Source organism: Chiloscyllium plagiosum, unplaced genomic scaffold (assembly GCF_037043375.1).
Source record: "Chiloscyllium plagiosum isolate Xiang-an unplaced genomic scaffold, Cpla_swu_hap1 HiC_scaffold_4, whole genome shotgun sequence".
NCBI lineage: Eukaryota > Metazoa > Chordata > Chondrichthyes > Orectolobiformes > Hemiscylliidae > Chiloscyllium > Chiloscyllium plagiosum.
This window is the reverse complement of record NW_028270142.1, coordinates 93,431,494-93,450,046: the sequence shown is the minus strand read 5'-3', so window position 1 is coordinate 93,450,046 and position 18,553 is coordinate 93,431,494. Positions and strand designations below refer to the sequence as shown.

General features: G+C 37.4%; 1 protein-coding gene across 2 annotated transcripts in view; it reads right to left on the bottom strand.

Moving 5' to 3' along the window:
• The window catches only part of smchd1 (structural maintenance of chromosomes flexible hinge domain containing 1), a 129,531-nt gene that overhangs the window by 78,069 nt on the left and 32,909 nt on the right, over positions 1 to 18,553 (bottom strand). Inside the window, exons 15-22 of one of the 2 annotated variants that reach the window (XM_043688217.2) lie at positions 15,464 to 15,570; positions 15,272 to 15,354; positions 14,037 to 14,150; positions 8,989 to 9,066; positions 7,904 to 8,023; positions 4,805 to 4,949; positions 1,546 to 1,657; positions 888 to 960 (exon numbers count right to left, since the gene is read on the bottom strand). In XM_043688217.2, coding sequence (XP_043544152.2) covers positions 888 to 960; positions 1,546 to 1,657; positions 4,805 to 4,949; positions 7,904 to 8,023; positions 8,989 to 9,066; positions 14,037 to 14,150; positions 15,272 to 15,354; positions 15,464 to 15,570 — 832 coding nt within the window. The remainder of the gene's footprint in view (positions 1 to 887; positions 961 to 1,545; positions 1,658 to 4,804; positions 4,950 to 7,903; positions 8,024 to 8,988; positions 9,067 to 14,036; positions 14,151 to 15,271; positions 15,355 to 15,463; positions 15,571 to 18,553) is intronic. The other variant, XM_043688218.2, reaches the window with a different exon arrangement.

The following is an 18,553-nucleotide window of genomic DNA, read 5'->3' as shown; positions in this document are numbered from 1 at the left end:
TATTAAGACAATCACACTGCATATACATGTTACTATCTGCAAAGAATAGAGCCATGCATATTAACATGTCACTTCCAGTTCACTCAAATCTGCCACCTTGTGAGCCCGAGTTAATCTTAAATTGGATGTCAGCATAATTCTCATACATAATTTAGGATTATCGAACAAACACCATCCAATTGCAGAATCACTTCTGATTTTAGACATAGTGTTGTCAGTTTTGCAAGCATAGGTTGATTGGGTATTGCCAGTACCTTAATTGCTGAGAGCAGCTGAAGGAGCACGCTGTTTGATATGACCGGTTAATTTTTTGGTATGCATTGTGGTCATTGGGCATCACACTAGTACTGAAATTCAGATACTCATATCTAGGTTTAGCTTGATAGCAGCATCCAGCTCAGAGCAAACATCACTTGTATTACTAATACAGAGTAGCAGCGTGAAACAGTTGACTTCACCTATTTCTCAAACCTTTAAGGTAAATTATGCATTTTTGAGCATCAAGAGTGACCACCTTAAGGTTTTCCATGAGTTTGTATTATATACAGAGAGAAAGGTCAATCTTATGTCATTTGGAACTGTAGGAATGCCAACAACAATACTGATCAGGAAAGGTAAATTGCAGCAGACAGTAGTACAGAATTGAGAGAATTTGTGGCCCTTGCTAAAGAGGAGTGTCCCATTGACTCCTTCAGCGACATGCTAAAATATGGCTGGTAGGCTATGCAAATCAGCTTCTTGACTACATCATATATGGCAACCAACCAATCCAGAATAATTCAATTACAAATGTACATAAATGCCATCACTTGTAAATGCACAAACGAAATTTCATAGACATGAAAGATTCATATACCTTGATCAATCTGAGAAATTTAGAAACTTACCAGGCAACAGTCTAATTTTTAATGTTTGCGAATCTTCCTTCAATCCAGGGAGGATAACTTTCAGAGTGAAGTTCTACAGAGAAATAATACAATAATAAAGAAAAACACACAATCAGCTATTTGGTCCCTATAGCCTGGAGGGCCATTCAGTCTCATGGCTGATCTGACTATGGCCTTAACTGTATTATCTTGCCTGGCTCATACTTCTGTCACTTGTAGATCAAAAATCTATCTAACCTAGTCTCCAATGCACTCTCAAGTAGATAATGCCAAAGATGAAGAATCTCATTATCACATCCAACTTAAATCAAATAATTTTACTTTAAAATGCCGTCCCTTACGTCTATATTCTATCCACCACTTCCCTTAAGAGGACCATCCCCTCAACATCGATCCTGTTAAACCCCCTCAGAATCAAAAGACTATTCCAAATTAAAAAAGCAATACAAAAGTTTATTCACTTGCAGATAATTCTAATCATGGTGCCAAAATTACTACGCGATAATGAGAAATAAAAAGTAAAATCAGGAATAAATCTAGATATTGGCATCATACAATTAGTATTACATGTTAAGACAATTATGTACAACAGTACGCAACATGAAAAGGATTAAAATTTAGAATGAAGATTTAGAGATGTTATTATAATTAAACATACCTTGCCTTGGCAAGTGGTCACAGAGCCCCGAGCTGTTACACCCTTAATGATGAAACTTGTTCCTTTTGCCACAAAGGCTTCATAATGTAGGTCTAACCCACTGCAAGGCACACTTAAATTAGAAAGAGTTATATGCCATACGATATCATTAACATAAATTAGTTTATAGTTATTGAATGAACATTTAAATTTTCATACGCAGTATCAACAGCAATGATGCACGGGTCTGATTAAAATCAATAATTTGGAAAGATTTCACCATTTTTCTATTCCTCGGCCAATTGTGACAGAAGGGTCCCCTTTAGCCTGATCTTGCACTGAATCAAATCATGGCTGAGTCTGTGACCTAGTCCCATTAACTGTTTTTGTCTCATAGCTCTTCATTCCTTGATTAATAAAAATTTACTCACCTTAGATTTTAAAAGTAATAAATTTAGATACTTAGGAGCAGGAATAGGCCATTCAGCCCTTTGAACAAGTTCTGCCATTCTACATCATGGTTGATCAAAATAAACTTTCCTAGCTCTTAAAGCTTGCTTTAAACATTTTCAACATTAATTTTATTTCTGTGTTCACAAAGATCACTAACTTGAAATGTTAACACTTTTTCTCCCGGCAGATTATATCTGAATTACTGAGCATTTCCAACATTTTCTGCTCCATTTCAGATTTTCTGTATTTGCAATCTTTTGCAAAAAGGTTTTAACTTTTAGACTAGGTCTCTAATTCCTAGCCTACCTAATTCACTGGTTCCCCCTAATATTTTGTAAACTTCCATCAAATAACGCCATAACCTTCTAAATTTCAACAAAGTGCGCTATTTTCATTATGTAACATCTGAAGGTTATTTTGGTAAATGCAAAGAATGGAAGTTACAGCTGTACCTGTACTGATTCTGGTTTGACTCTATTTGGAGTTCAACACTGAGCCTGCGTATCATGTGTCTGAAATTGACATGATCTTAGAAGGGATTTAGTGGAGCACAGGTTCACCAGAACGATGCTAGAGCTGAAAAGATTAAACTTAAAGGACTGGTTGAAAACCCTAAGTTTGCATTCCCTGAATACAGAAAACAAAATAGTGTTTATGATGGTGAATGGATTTGTTGTGGGGAGAAAGAGAGGGAGAGGAACCTCTCTCATTTGATGCAAGAATTCAAGCTGAGAGGTTGGAGATTCAAAATAAAGTTTACTATTTAGGGGAGGTGTCAAAACTTTTTTTTCCACATAAATGGAACTCTGGAACTCTTCTCAAGCTGCTGTTGTGGCTAGAAAAACAAATTTCAAACTGGAGAATGGTGATAGATTTTGTTTGCTAAATGTTATGGAAGCAAGGCAAGCAGGTGGTATTCACAAACAGCTCAGCCATGATCCAACTAAATGGCAGAAATGCTTAAGGGGCTATATGGCTTATACCTGTCCCTATGCTCTTGCTTTTCCATACAAATGTTTTAATTTTGTGCAAACCTGTTTGGTTCACACACAACTATGTAAAGTTATTCAATAAACAGAATTTTTTTTTGAGATTCCAATGATGTGGCTATCAGTTTTAAGCTCGGAGCTTTCTTTATCAAGTTATTTAGTCATTTTCAATAGGCCCCAATCAAACAGGTTTTTCAGAGTTGTTTTCTAATTGAACTACTTAGGCAGTGCTTCATTACTGATCATCTTAGTTTTATGATTGTTTCTGATCCTGAGGATATAGGTTTTTCCAAGGAGTTAGATTATACACTATACAGGGCACCGCTGAGGTCACCCCTGGAGTACTGTGTAGTTTTAGTCTCTACGTTTCAGGACGCTTAGTGTCCTTTCTCTGGAAGTAGTGCCAAGAAGGTTCACTAGAATGATTACTGGGATGAAAAGGTTTTCTCAGTAGGAAAGATTCAGTGGGTTGGTTCTATATTCATTGAATTTAGAAGAAAGAGAGGTGAATTTACTGAAGCATACAAAACTCCCGAGGGAGTCTGACAGTGCAGATGCTGAGATTTTGTTTCCACTTGCAGAAGAACCTAGAACTAGGGAATACAGTTTTAAAATAAAGAGACACCTATGTAAGACAGATGTAAGAAGCAGTTTCTTCTTTTTGAGGGTGCCTAATACTCGTATTTATTTTTCCCAGACAATAGTGGAGGCCAAACATGTTCAAGGCTGAATTAGAATTTTGCAGAAAAATGTGTTGCTGGAAAAGGAGAATTGACGTTTCGGGCATAAGCCCTTCTTCAGGAAGAAGGGCTTATGCCCGAAACACCGATTCTCCTGCTCCTTAGATGCTGCCTGACCTGCTGCGCTTTTCCAGCAACACATTTTTCAGCTCTGATCTCCAGCATCTGCAGTCCTCACTTTCTCCTGAATCAGAATTTTGATCTATAAGGGAATCAAGGGTTATGGGACTGCAGAGGAAAGTGACAATCAGATCAGCAATGGTCTTACTAAATGGTGGAACAGGCTTGAAGGATCAAACAGTCTAATGTTACTATGCTTTAATGTTCAACATATCTACTTTCTTCACCTCACCAGAGTTCTATAGCAGCAAAATTCAGGAACGTCATATCTCAGCACAATTTTCTTTTTAGTTCTCAATTCCTTCAATCTGTACGAAATGACAACTTTAGAAATTTAACTTGCATCGTTCTTCTCAAATATACATGAACAAAGTTCAATTTATCAGCGAAATTCATCAGATTGCAAGGTGAAAACCTCACCCAAAAATGGCAAATCTCATTGGATCATACAATTAAAGCACTAGAGAGCATAATCTGATCAATCATATTCATGCTGGCTCTCACCAACAGCAATTCATCTAGTGCCACTCAACCAGCCTTTTTCTATAACTCTGCAAATTCTCCTTAAGACAAACATCTAATTTCTTTTGAAAACCACAACTGAATCTGCCTTAACTGACACACAATAATTCAGGTCTCAACTGTGCAAGTGACTTAACATTGAAACAAATTAACTGGAGAAGTTTTTTTTTTAAATTGTGCAGGTATATTAGTGACCATAATTTTAATTTATTTCAACATCGTATTTTAAATTGTTCCACAGATGCTCTAAGACTAGCGATGTGATCAAATTTCTTCAATACTTGTCTTAAATCATGAAAGTTGATCATCACAATGAGGATCAACCATTTAATCAAGACTCTGTTTATACTGTTTAGATATGAGAGGGAAAGCAGGAAAGGAGAAATGGGAGAGAGAATTTAAAGAAGAACAGCAAATATTGAGTTATAATACATTACAAAGTTATACACATGATACCTTGCCTCCACAATTGGCTTGATAACAGAGGTTGGTTGTGTAGAATGCCCAAATTCATCTTGCAAATCTAGAGGAATGTTGAAAGGCACAGCAATGCGAAATGGAGGATCCAACAATCCAACTGTAAATTTATACGGTTTTCCCTCTGAACAGAAAAAACAGATTAATCTCAAATTTAATATCTTAGTTGAAAGCTATATGAGCCTTGAAAAACTGTAGTAGAAAACAGAAAATTTCCAAGTAAGCAAGTCTCCAAACTTTAACTCAAGCGATTAGGATTTGAATAATTAAAATTAATGTTGAAATTCCTGAAGAGCACAAGCATGCAAGTGCAAGAGTACAGTGATGTAACAGTTATGTAGCAATTGTGTTACTAAACCAATAATCCATTGGACTGAACCAGTAATTCACAGAAGTTCAACCCCATGCAATTATGATTGATGGCAACTAACTATAAAATCTGGAATTAAGGATCATGAAACTAGTGAATTCAGTAAAAACCCAACTAATTCATGAGGCAAAACTATGGGCGTTCCATGGTGAGACTTACGAGAGACTCCAACCCATCCTAATATGACTGTTAACTGCTCTCACGCCAAGATCCTGGGCAAGAGGAGTTGCTTCACTAATTATATAGTGCTGTCTTGAAACATTTTTGCATAATAACGTTACAAACTGAATGTAAAAATATTTCAAACTATTCAATATATCTTTATGCAATAGATTCAGAAATGGATAATTAAAACAGGATGCAAACAATGCTTAATAAATTCTTTAATATATCATTTAGGCATGCGCCGAGTTCAACCATTAATATAAAAATGGAGTGGATCATAGACCCTTCTATTACCCAACTTACCTTTGCATTCTCGGATAGAATTAGTAGCTGATTGACATTAAATATGAACTAAGAATTTATAAAAAAACATTAAAATTCCATCAAATTCAGATGATCAAGTACCACACTAAGCTACCAACAAAGATTTTCCCCAGAAACAGGAAAGCTAAACTAGGAAGCTGATCACCAAATCCTCCAAAACAGTATCTAAAGCAAACATTGCAACCTGACAGTCATAAATCTTTCCCAATAATCTAATGGTTTCACAACAAGTAATACTAGCTCTTTACTTCCGGTATAATTAAATTCAAATGCCTCAGCTTTGGCAGGATTTGAACTAATACCTCTCAATCATACATTGATGCCTCAGAATTTCTGGTCCTGTTACATTAAGCAAGGTAGTACAGTATACCTCACTTCTACAGCTTTGTACATATCCCTAAATGGAATATCCTCAGTGGAATGCAAAGCACAAACGGAGCATGGCCAAACAAAGAGACTACTGCAGGAATTGCTTTGCTTTGGTAACATTCCCAAATCTCCTTAGATTTAGGAAAGGTCCTAATAGATTAGAAAATATTTAAGTGTACTCCCTTTATTCAAAAGGGAAAGGCAAAAAGCCAGAAAGTTAGCCTGACATAGGGAAAACGTTAGAAGCTATTATTAAAGTAGTTATAAAGGGGCACTAGCTCTATGTTCCAGATAATCAAGCAAAGTCATCATGTTTACTGAAAACAAAATTCTTGTTTAACCAATCTACTGGAACTCTGAGAAAGTAACATTTGAGGTGGATAAAGGTGAAACAATTGGCGTACTGTGCTTAGATTTCCCAAAAACATCTGATACAGTGCCAAAACGGTTTTTACAGAAAATAAAAGTTTTTGTGGCTAACATGTTGGTTATCAACAAGAAACAGACAGAATGCACAATGTGTCCTTGACAAGTTGGAAAGACCATTAGTGGCATGCGCCAGATATCACAGCTGCAACCTCAACTGTCTAGCATGTTATCTAAATGGTGAGGGACTGCAGAGCTGAGATTCAAAGGTATCTGGGTGTCCTACAGAATGAATTACAAAGTATTTTAGGTATAGCAAGTAACTAAGAAAGCTAATAAAATGTTACCATTAGTTGGGTAATTCATCAGTCATATAGGGCACAGGTGAGACAATTTTTGGAGAACCGTATACAATATGGATCCATTTGTATAAGGAAGGATGCATGTGTGTTGAGGCAACCTCCTCAGACGCTGCCAAACCAGAGTTGCAGCCAGCATTTTGTTTTTTCAAATTTCCAGTATCAGAGAATTTTGCCTTTATTTACCAGATTACAACCTGGAATGGGAGGACTGTCCTGAGGGAAGGTTAGACAGGCTTGATACAATAGGCTTGATCACAAGTACTATATTCTTCCACGTGAAGGATGTTCCTTCATGTGGGAGAATATAGAACTAGTGATCAACTGATTAAAAATCAAGGTGCACCCATTTAAAACACAGATGAGTCAAAATGTTTCTTCATAGAAGGTCAAGTGTAGTTCAAACACACTTTCAAAAGGCAGTGTAAGTTCAGTCTTGAATAGAGGTGAATAGACACTTGGTAAGCAAAGGAAAAAGTTTTCAGGAGTAGAGAAGGAGACAGATTTTGGGTCACAATCAGATCAGATATGATCCTATTAGATGAAGAAGGTACGAGGGACTGAATGACGTACTGCCATACTTGGTTCACATTTAGAAAACTGGTGAATAAGTACTTCAGAGCAATCAAAGGTTTAAAATATTTCACCAACAATTGCACAAATCATAAAGATTATAGAAAATTAAAAGTAAATGTTATGAAGTGCATTTGAAGCTAATGCTGAATCCTTCAAATGGCCATATTGTAATTTCATTGCTAACATTTTGCTTATTTAAAACAAAAATATTCCCACAACTACAAAGAAAATGACAAAGTACAAAAAGAAGAAAATACAAGTTACTGAACACTCGCCCGGCACAATTAGGTCTGCTATAATGTGGTAACTCTGTTCTCGTATAATCCCATGTTATGAAAAATTCATGTAATGGCAGCACCATTTAAACCAATTGGGTCAGAATTGCATTGTAACCAATACATGCTTAAAACTGTGTACTTTAGAAACAGTGTCCCCAATTTGCCAATCATGTTATAGTGAATTTGGATTAATGAAACATGCATTATAGCAGAATGCACATACATTAAAAATATGGAAAATAAGACAATAATCATATTATTGATTCTTTACCTGTAACAGTGAATTTGAAGATTCTGCTCGGAAGAGACCTCCCTGCATATGTGTCCGCATTACTTTCATTCAATACCACTTGTAGTTTTAATGTGTAGTTTCCAAGTTTATTAATATTTTCTAGATTAAAGTGAAATTCAAATATATCAAATTGATACTGTGGAACCATGAAATTATGGACTGTGCCAGGCTCTTTTTACTTTCAAACACTGACCTCAGTTTCTCTAACAGCAAACGAAGCACATACTGAGGCACAGGAAGATATTAAACTGAGTAGTTTTGTTTCACAGAAAGGTGAACATATAGAATACATTTTCTAAATAAAATCTCAGACAAATCCGTAATTATACCAGTAACAATTTTAAATAAATCGCGTTTATCATCCATCAACAGCTTCTCTGGTTAACCATAACAGAAGTCCTTGTAATGTTCCTCCTAACAAACCTAACTATCCAATAGGTATTTTAAAAACATTATATCCTCAGAGACAGTTGGGGATCAAAGACCTTTCCAACACAATGTGACCATGGTTCATTATTTTTAATTTGTCTAGGTAATAAAGTGGTAATTAGGAAGAATTAAATGACTAAGGGGATGAGGCAAGGTAAAGGAGATTCAGACTGATTATTTAAATTTCATTTGCATGCCATTGCCTTTTAACATCATTCCTTTTGCTTTTAAATCCCCCTGCCAACCGTCATCAGAAAATCTTTTGATTTTTGTGCCACCCCATCTAAGTTTCCTATCTCATACAAAAAACATGTTACATTGTCAACTTTTCTGTTCTGACACCTGAAACACAACTGTTTCTCATTCCATAAAAGTTGCCTGCCCTGCTAAGCATTTCCAACATTTTCTGTTTTTTTTATTTGAGATTGCTAGCATCCAAAGCATTTAGCTTTAGCCATAAATATTTACGGTATTGTCATTGAAAAAAAATTCTGTTGCATATTTTAAGCATCTTGTGCAAATGTGTTTGAAAGAAAATATTATTAATATGTCTACAATGACTTAAGCTTTTATCCCATGTCCTTTGTGAAAAGGCAACATTTCAAGACAGATTATTTCCTTCTTGAAAGACTCACCCATCTTTTTGAACCAATAGGGCCACTTGCCACCATGTTGACTGATATGAGAAACTATTTCTTTGTCACCACCAGAAGCTGTAATAAAACAAACATATCTCAACTTGTCATTACCAATGCAACCGCTACCATTTAAAAAGTAAGTAACAACTTCACGCAATAAAGATAAATCTTCTTTTAATATAATCGTGCTCAGGGTTAAATGCTTATGTGCACAAAATGTAATTTATTCACACATTTGAGGTAAGGCCTAATTCAATTATTTGGATGTTGGGAACAAAACAGGAAAAATAAATCTGAATTTTTTAAAATCTAGTTTCAGCTGATAGCATTAACAGACAGGCCAGATTGCAGATTGAAAACTGACTGCATGGGATCTTTGTCTTAGTTTATCATCCTCTGAAAGACAGATAAATTCTATTACCTCATGTCAACATGCTACAGACGTTCATTACACAAAGGGAAAAACAAAGATATACCAAGCTATCTGGATATAGAACACAGTTCAAAAATCTTAAAACATCCAGATCTATTACCCAGCACTGTATAGCAATTCAAATCTACAGAAATTATTATACCATTTTAAATTAAGTTTACTTAACTGATTCACACAGTTTCTGACCTGTAAACTGTGGAATCATCTTGCATGAGTACTTGCAGAACTGAGAACTTCAGTTTTATCAGCTTCTAATAACCTGCAAATTTCTTACCAAACACTTGCCTGGAAGTTGTGCAATCTAAACTTTTCTACTGCTACAACCTATGCCCTTAACAGCTCTCTCCAGGAGAAAGGCATGCTTCTGACTTCAAGTGGCTGCCTCTGTTTCGCCTAGAAGAATGTACAAAGTTAACTCAAAAGTTGAGGTTCTCAAGCTTCCATTGACCTTCATTAGGCTAGGGAATGGAAAGTCAGAATCGGTGCAAAATCGAAAATTGGAATGAAATGTTTCAAATCTCAAAGTTATATAAGCAGACTGAATGAAGTGATCAGCAAGCCTGCACTTGGTATCCCCCAAGATAGAGACCCCATCATAAATAGGAAGCATGGCATACTCAATTTTTGTAAAAAAAAGTACATATTAAATCACCTGTTTCATTTGGAAAGATGTGGTGTGCCCTGAACTTGAAAGGAGGGGATTTCAGCCCTTTTATTTCCTCAGTTCTAATGAAGTATCAGCAAGCCTGAAATATACCTGATGTGATCATTTCCAACATTCTCTGTTTACATTCCCCCACTCCTGGTGTTTTGCTTTTGTCATGTGAGAATGTCCACTGGTGGAAACGAAGATTTCCAATAACCATCCAACCACTCCTAGCAGCTCTGTAACTTTTGAAGGTAGGATGGGTAGGAGGAATTGCAAGAATTGTACCGATCACTAATGCTGGAGCTGTGCACGCTCAGGTCCTGTGCCCGAAACGTCGAATCTCCTGTTCCCTGGATGCTGCCTGACCTGCTGTGCTGTTCCAGCAATAAAGTTTCAACTTTGATCTCCAGCATCTGCAGACCTCACTTTCTCCCCTCAGGTTATTTTGGACAGGCATTCTCCACCAGGCTCCTCAAATTGTGATTCCACTTCAGGACCTCAGGGAAATTGCTAACAGCTTTCAGGCAGCTTTAAATTTTTGCATTAGTGATGGATATTGCCTATTTGGTTGAACAATGAGGCCTGAATAACTAAATTCTTGGAACAGAAATATGTAGGTCACTTTTACTGAAAATCACAGGTCTCTAACACTCTTCTTCCTTCCCCAAACATCCTTCAAACCCTTTCCCACTAAGCTTGCCATCCTGACCTGTAAATTTTCCAGCTCCTCTTCCACAATTCAGTGGAAATAGCAATTTCCAAACCTCAGAATGGAAACAAAATGGAAAAATGCTGGAAAGCACTGATGACAACAGAAAACAACACTTTGCTATCAATAAGATTAAAATTGGAGACCATTTGCAACTTGCCATAAGATAGAAGTCCATGAAAACATTCAATTTACAACCTTTAATATGAAAGTCAAATCTACATATTCATTATTTTAATGTTACACAAACTCAAGCCACAAACTGTCCAGCACTAGAACCAAATCTCTCAGCATTCTTTAATCAGGTTCAAATGATTTTCATAAATATAATTAATACTGTCACCAACAGCAAGTAAGCAACTGCCTGATAATGTGGTTACCTTAGTTAGAGAACTAAACTTAAGATAGAGAAACCACCATAAGTTTTGTAAGCTTCCACAATGCGAAGCTTCCAAAGTGCAGTTCTCTTCTTTTCACAAGTTAGTTATCTCAAGTATCATGCCATTTATTTAAAGCTCCAAATCACATCGTCAGAACTGGTTTGTATAGCATAACATCACAAAAGAGTAAATGATAAGTCAGTGGTGAAATCCACTTCTGAACAAGGGACACTTTCTCCCTTAGCCCCTTATGGATGATCTTGACTATGAATAAACTGAAATTTCGGGATTTGTATGTAGATGAAAGCTGTCTTACTTTCTGGATATGGTAAATAGACAAAGTCTCTTCCCTGGGATGAGGGAGTCCAAAACTAGAGGGCATAGGTTTAGGGTGAGAGGGGAAAGATATAAAAGAGACCTAAGGGGCAACTTTTTCAAGCAAAGGGTGGAATGTGTATGAAGCAAACTGTCAGAGGAAGTGCTGGAGGCTAATACATTGCAGCATTTAAAAGGAATCTAGATGGGTATATGAATAGGAAGGATTTGGAGGGATATGGGCCAGGTGCTGGCAGGTGGGACTAGATTGGGTTGGGGATATTTGGTCGGCATGGGTGAGTTGGACCAAAAGGGTCTGTTTCCGTGATGTACATCTCTATGATAACATTTGGGCAACTCTTTCGGATAAATAGCATGAGATCTAATGCTATTTCTCAAATTAAAGCTATTTTGGCATGAAAGTTTACACAGAATTATCAGTAGCCTGTTTTTTTGCAAGGTAAAATTTGCAGATCTTATGGAAGAATTACATTTTAGTGAAGCTCACAATTCAATGGAAACCTGATGGAAGTAAAATTATCAATCTTTAGATTTATCTGTACTGCTGCATGCAGGTATAAGTCACTGGTTTGAAAACTGTTGAAGTAATCCATAGAATATTGTTAGTACCAAGAAATGAAAGACTTCAACACAGTTATTTTACAGTTAATTTAGTACTTTTGAGTAGTGTTACAATCTAGTGATCAGTAATTCATGCAAAGCCTTTCAAATAGATGCCATTAAGTATACACCTTGGTACTATATTTGTGTAATATTGTGAAACACTTTCAAGAGGTAGTTCCTTAGCTTTACTGAGCTAACAGCCAAAAGATTCTTAAATTAAAAATGAGTGTAAACACTAAATGGAAAAGGCAAATAAGTTACAGAAATCTGACTCACATCTCAATCAAACACTGCAACAACAACAGTACTCATTTCCATGACATTCCTCTGCAGAACATTCATCTCAACAAGCAAAGAGCTCAGAAAATAAATTACCTAGATTTCCAGAACTTCTGTGGGCAGAGTTGGGCCTGCACCAACAGCAGACAGTAGTCTAATGCAAACAAGACATGAGGAACTGTACCCAACCTCTTGCTATTTTCGTGACGGCACACTGGCTGTACACCTCATCAAAAGGGCATGCAGTGAAATAGACATTATAGTTTGTCTGCAATACTGCTGAGTGTATGCTATTCTTAACCAGTGTTATATAGACAGGAAAATTCACTTCAACCATACATTCTAAAGTGTCATTTAATATAATTGTAATAAATTAAAAATGGGCAATGGTAATACATTTTAAACATAAATTATTAATGCTCACAACCATGTTTAACCGCTAGCCAACTGGTAGAAATCTTGGCTGATTAAGGTTGAAAGTTAAAAATCTACTTAAATATTTCAACACAAAAATCAAGGCTGACACTCCAATGTCTCACCAAGTGGTATTACTTTACAACGTAAGAACTAGAGAAGATGCTGGAGATCAGAGTCAAAAAGTGTGGTGCTAGCAAAGCACAGCAGGTCAGGTAGCATCCAAAGAGCAGGAGGGTCAATGTTTAAGTATAAGCACTTCACCAGGAATGGGAGGAGTGGGGGAGGTTCCACAAGTTGTGCACATCCAAACACTTCATCTACTGTGTCCAATGCCTTCAATGTGGTCTCTTCTAACTGGGGAGACAGGACACCAACTCATGGAACATTTCAGGGAACATCTTGGGGTCACATGCACCAAACAACCCCACAGCCCTGTGGACGACCACTTAATTACCCCTCCCACCAAGGATATGCAAGTCCCGGGCTTCCTCCACTGCCAAATCCAAGCCGCTCTTCCGCTTTGGGACTCTTCAAGCATAGCATCAACGTCAACTTCACCAGTGCCCTCATCGCCTCTTCCCCCACCTCATCCCAGACCCAAGCCTCCAACTTGGCACCGCCCTCTTGAACTGCCCGAACTGCCCAATCTATCCACTCCACCCCCCCCTCCGACCTTAACACAATCACCCCCAACCTGCATCGACCTATTGCCTTCCCAGCTACCTTACCTCCACCCTCCTACTTAGCTCACATCCACACCCACACCCTCTCCCCCATCCCACACATTCCTGATGAAGGGCTTGCTCCCAAAATGCCAACTCTCCTGCTTCTCATACTACTTCACGCTGTCAAGGGTGCCATTATTTGGATGAGAGGTTAAAACAAGGAGAATGTAAAAAAAATCCTAGTATTTCAATCAAGGTCAGGGCACCATCTCCAATATCTTGGTCAATGACTATCCCTCAACCAACATTATAAAAACAGATTTTCTGGCATTACTGCTTGTTTGCACACAAACTGGCTACATTATTTCTACATGACAGTAGTGACAATTTTGGAAAGTACTTAAGTGGTTGTAAAGCACCTTGGAACATCTAATGATTGTGAAAAGCAATGTATAAATGCAAGTATTTTCTGACTGTAAAGCAGTTGAAAAGCTTAACTAATTACATAATATGCTTCATAATTATTTTCGGAAATTGAAAAAGTCAAGCCATCAATAACCTTATGTGCACTTACAATGCCAAATAACTTTCAGCTCAACCAACAGTTTTTTTGATCCACCATGACTTGTTCCTGGAAGTTTCTGCATAGTTTCGCCTTTTTTATTGAGAATTTCTATTCTTAAAGCACCTGGAAACAGAACCAATACCTTACTTGACAGGAAGATATATTTATTCAAGCTCTTCAAGAAGTTACAAACATTCAATTACAAAATAAAATTTGATATAACCCTCCTGCTCCGCCGTGTGGACAGCTGTTAAAATGAACTATGCATTCAATCACCTTGCTTCACAGAATGGACAATTCTGCAGGGCACCAGGAGAAGGGGGAGAAACAGCTTATATTTTGGAGAAGTTTAAATCATACAATAGACAGTAAATTGAGAGATCAATGCTACAGCTTGGTTTTCTTGTTAATTTTTTTCAGAAAATTAAATGCTTGCTCCATTGTATTAATGGCTCTAAATGTAAAATTTCAATTTTAATAGTGAATTACATATATTCAAATTTTAAATTCTACAAACTTTATGGTACATGAACTATGATAGTTTTTCATTTAAATATAACTTATTTTGTGCCAGCTCAGTGTATCAAAATCCTCCTTCAGTGTATTTACTTTATTTCTATCTTCATTCTCAAAATTGAATTTTCTCTAATAAATAATTTTGGTAATTGAGCTACAGTGCATTGATCCTTCCCAAAAGTCTTAACCAAACATCAGCTTTCAACTTGCAAAATTACCTCATGTAATTTGAGAGACAGAGACACAAAGGAAGTCTTTTCAACCGCTGCTAGCACAAAAGCATATTTTAAAAAATAAATCACAGTGTAAAGTTTAGGATTTAAGAACATGTATATAAATCTCCCAAGTCACTGGTGACGTAACCAGATCCAGTCACTGATGTGGGTACTGAACAGCAGACTTAAAAACTGTATACAAAAATAAGCTATCACGATGCTACAATAATGACGATCTCCCTTCTACCGATCTGGCTGCAGGTAAATTGTTGGGCCAAAATAATAAAAGAAAATTGGGAAGGAAGAATAAATTAAATAATATGGAATCTGGACACTGAAATTCTGCATTGTTCACAAATTGTGATACAGGCATCGGATGCATGTTCAAGCCTGATGCGCTATAACAATGCCCCAAAATCAACCTGTGCAATGGCCAACAGTGGTTACATTATGGAACTTAAATGGAAATAAAATGGAAATAAAATAAATAAATGGAATAGATTTTCTTCTCACCTATAGGCATTCCTGCTTGTCTGCTTTCATTTGCACTAAGTGCATCTCCTTCTGGCCAGGTTACAGACAGTTTATCAGGGAGTCTGTTTCAAACAAATGGTAAATACATAAATACATTTAAAAGCATTTGTTTTAAAAAGCATTTGTTTTAAATAAGTGATTGAGAATTGGTATTATCTGAACTTCTACTACCTTGCCATTTCATCTTCTATATACTTCTTGATGACAGAAACAGCTACAGTTCTATCCAACTTAGAGATTGGAATGGTCTTCACCTCATCATACAAAGCTTGGGGCTCCTTAGCATCCAGGAAGTGAAGAAAAGAAAAATAATACAGTGTATTACTGAGCTATAGCGAGTTATTTTCCATCAACTCATGGATAATATCAGCCAAAACAGCTAATAGAAATGGCTAGGGATGGCCACCAGTTTAATACCCTACTTTATTTGGCATGGGGATGCAGAGGGCAGCCAACCTGAAACCATCAATTTAGTGTAGATTAGCTTATTTCGCCATGTCTTCAGACCTTGTAGTAGCAAGTCAATGTAACCATGCATTTACATCTTATTTTGACAAAAACATTTAAAATAATCATAAAAAATGTATTTCATCAGTGCTTTAACCCATGGAGTTTTAAATTTTGATTTACCTAATAATTACAGAACCACACAACTGTATTTTCTTTGTAGATGCCTTTATTTTCAAGATGCACATAATATATACTGACAACTGCTGCAGGGAATATTCAAATACTACATACTGTCAGGGATGAAAATGAAGCCAATCTTCAAACTCAGAAGAGAACATACTTCAAGTATTTTAAAATATTTTAACTATATGAAGCTTAATTACCAGGTTTAAGGAAACTGATAGATATCACCTCATTCAATGTAGCTTCTTCTCAAACAATTCTGTCAATTCAAGTAGCAGGAATTCATCTTTCACCACAATTGTTGACAGTATTCCAGCTGGGGTCTAGCTAGTGCCTTGTACAGTTTTAACAAAACCTCTCTAATTTCATACTCCATTTCCTTTGAAACGATTCCCAACATTCCACTTCTACTTCTCTATTATCGACTGAGCTCAGATGCTAGCTTTTTGTCATGCACATGCAAGGACCCACAAACCCTTCTGTATGTAGCTTTCAGCAGTCTTTCTCCATTCAAATAATATTGAGATACGAAAACCAATTTGAAAATCTAGTTTCTGACATGTCCATTTTGTTTTCCTCAACGGATGCTATCATATGCAGAATCAGAATATGGATATTTTTAGCCCTGAACTTCAAAATGTGCTTTTTCAAAGACAACTGTCCAGAGACAATAACTAAGCGTAAAATAAAGCTTGCATGCAACAGATGGGAAGTAACACCTAAATGTATCAAGAAAATTTCAAAAAGATTGGATTGTGATCCTTTGTGACTACAAAGATAATGAGGGGGTGATGACCCCTTGTTCAACATACAGCATTCTTTGTGAATTATGTCCCAAACTTCAGAAATACTGTGCTTTGCCCTTTGAAGAATACATAGGGTAAGTTTCAATTCTATTGGAATGCACCAAGTAAACTGAACATTCTTATGTAGTCCAGCCTTGGTTTGAGAATTAGCCCGATGTGACACTCACCACTGAAAATTCATCCCTACGTACCCATGTTGCAGGTAGCCAATCTTGCCTAATTTTGAGTGCTGCCAGTCAACTAAAAAGACAAAGGTAACTCTCCTCTTAAAAGCTGGAACTTAATCACAGTTGAAAAGTCAAGCTATGCAATCTGAAACAGTCTGCAAACCTAATATCACGAGGCCAACTACTCACTTAGGAACATCAGTGCTACTGATATCCTTTATAAATGTGTTGTGTTACAAATGCATCTCACAGTTAGTAATTAATACACTCATTCTATTACGCAATATTCCAACAGAGGCCTAACCAATGTCCTGTAGAACCACAACATGACCTCCCAACTCCTGTTTTCAATACTCTGACCAGTAAAGGAAAGCATACCAAAAGCCACCTTCACTATCCTATCCACTGGCGACTCTACTTTCAAGGAGCTATGAACCTGCACTCCATGGTCTCTTTGTTCAGCAACACTTCCTTGGACCTTCCCATTAAGTGAATAAAAGTCCTGCTAAGATTGCTTTGCCAAAATGCAGCACCACGCATTTATCTGAATTAAACTCCATCTGCCACTTCTCAGCCCATTGGCCCATCTGGTCCAGATCCTGTTCCAATCTGATGTAACCCATCTTCGCTGTCCACTATACCTCCAATTTTGGTGTCATCTGCAAACTTACTAACTGTACCTCTTATGCTCGAATCCAAATCATTTATGTAAATGACAAAACGTAGAGGACCCAGCACCGATCCTTGTGGCACTCCACTGGTCACAAGCTTCCAGTCTGAAAAACAACCCCCCACCACCACCCTCTGTCTTCTACCTTTGAGCCAGTTCTGTATCCAAATGGCTAGTTCTCCCTGTATTCCATGAGACCGAACCTTGCTAATCAGTCTCCTATGGGGAACCTTGTCAAACGCCTTACTGAAGTCCATATAGATCACATCTACTGCTCTGCCCTCATCAATCCTCTTTGTTACTTCTTCAAAAAACTCAATCAAGTTTGTGAGACATGATTTTCCACGCACAAAGCCATCCTAATCAGTCCTTGCCTTGCCAAAATACATGTACATCCTGTCCCTCAGGATTCCCTCCAACAACTTGGCCACCACCAAGGTCAGGCTCACTTCTGGTCTCCTTCATATCAGAAAGATGTTGTGAAACTTGAAAGGGTTCAGAAAAAATTTACAAGGGTGCTGCCAGGGTTGGAGAATTTGAGCTACAGGGAGAGGTTGAACAGGCTGGGGCTGTTTTCACTGGAGCATTGGAGGCTGAGGTTTACAAAATTATGAGGGGCATGGATAGGGTAAATAGACAAAGTCTTTTCCCTGGGGTCAGGGAGTCCGGAACTAGAGGGCATAGGTTATGGGTGAGAGGGGAAAGATATAAAAGAGACCTAAGGGACAACTTTTTCACACAGGGGGTGGTACATGTATGGAATGAGCTGCCAGAGGAAGTGGTGGAGGCTGGTACAATTGCAACATTTAAGAGGCATTAGGATGGGTATATGAATAGGGAGGGTTTGGAGGGATATGGGCCGAGTGCTGGCAGGTGGGTCTAGATTGGGTTGGGATATCTGGTCGGCATGGACGGGTTAGACCGAAGGGTCTGTTTCCATGCTGTATATCTCTATGACTCTAATTCAAGACAGCCTGGTAAAACT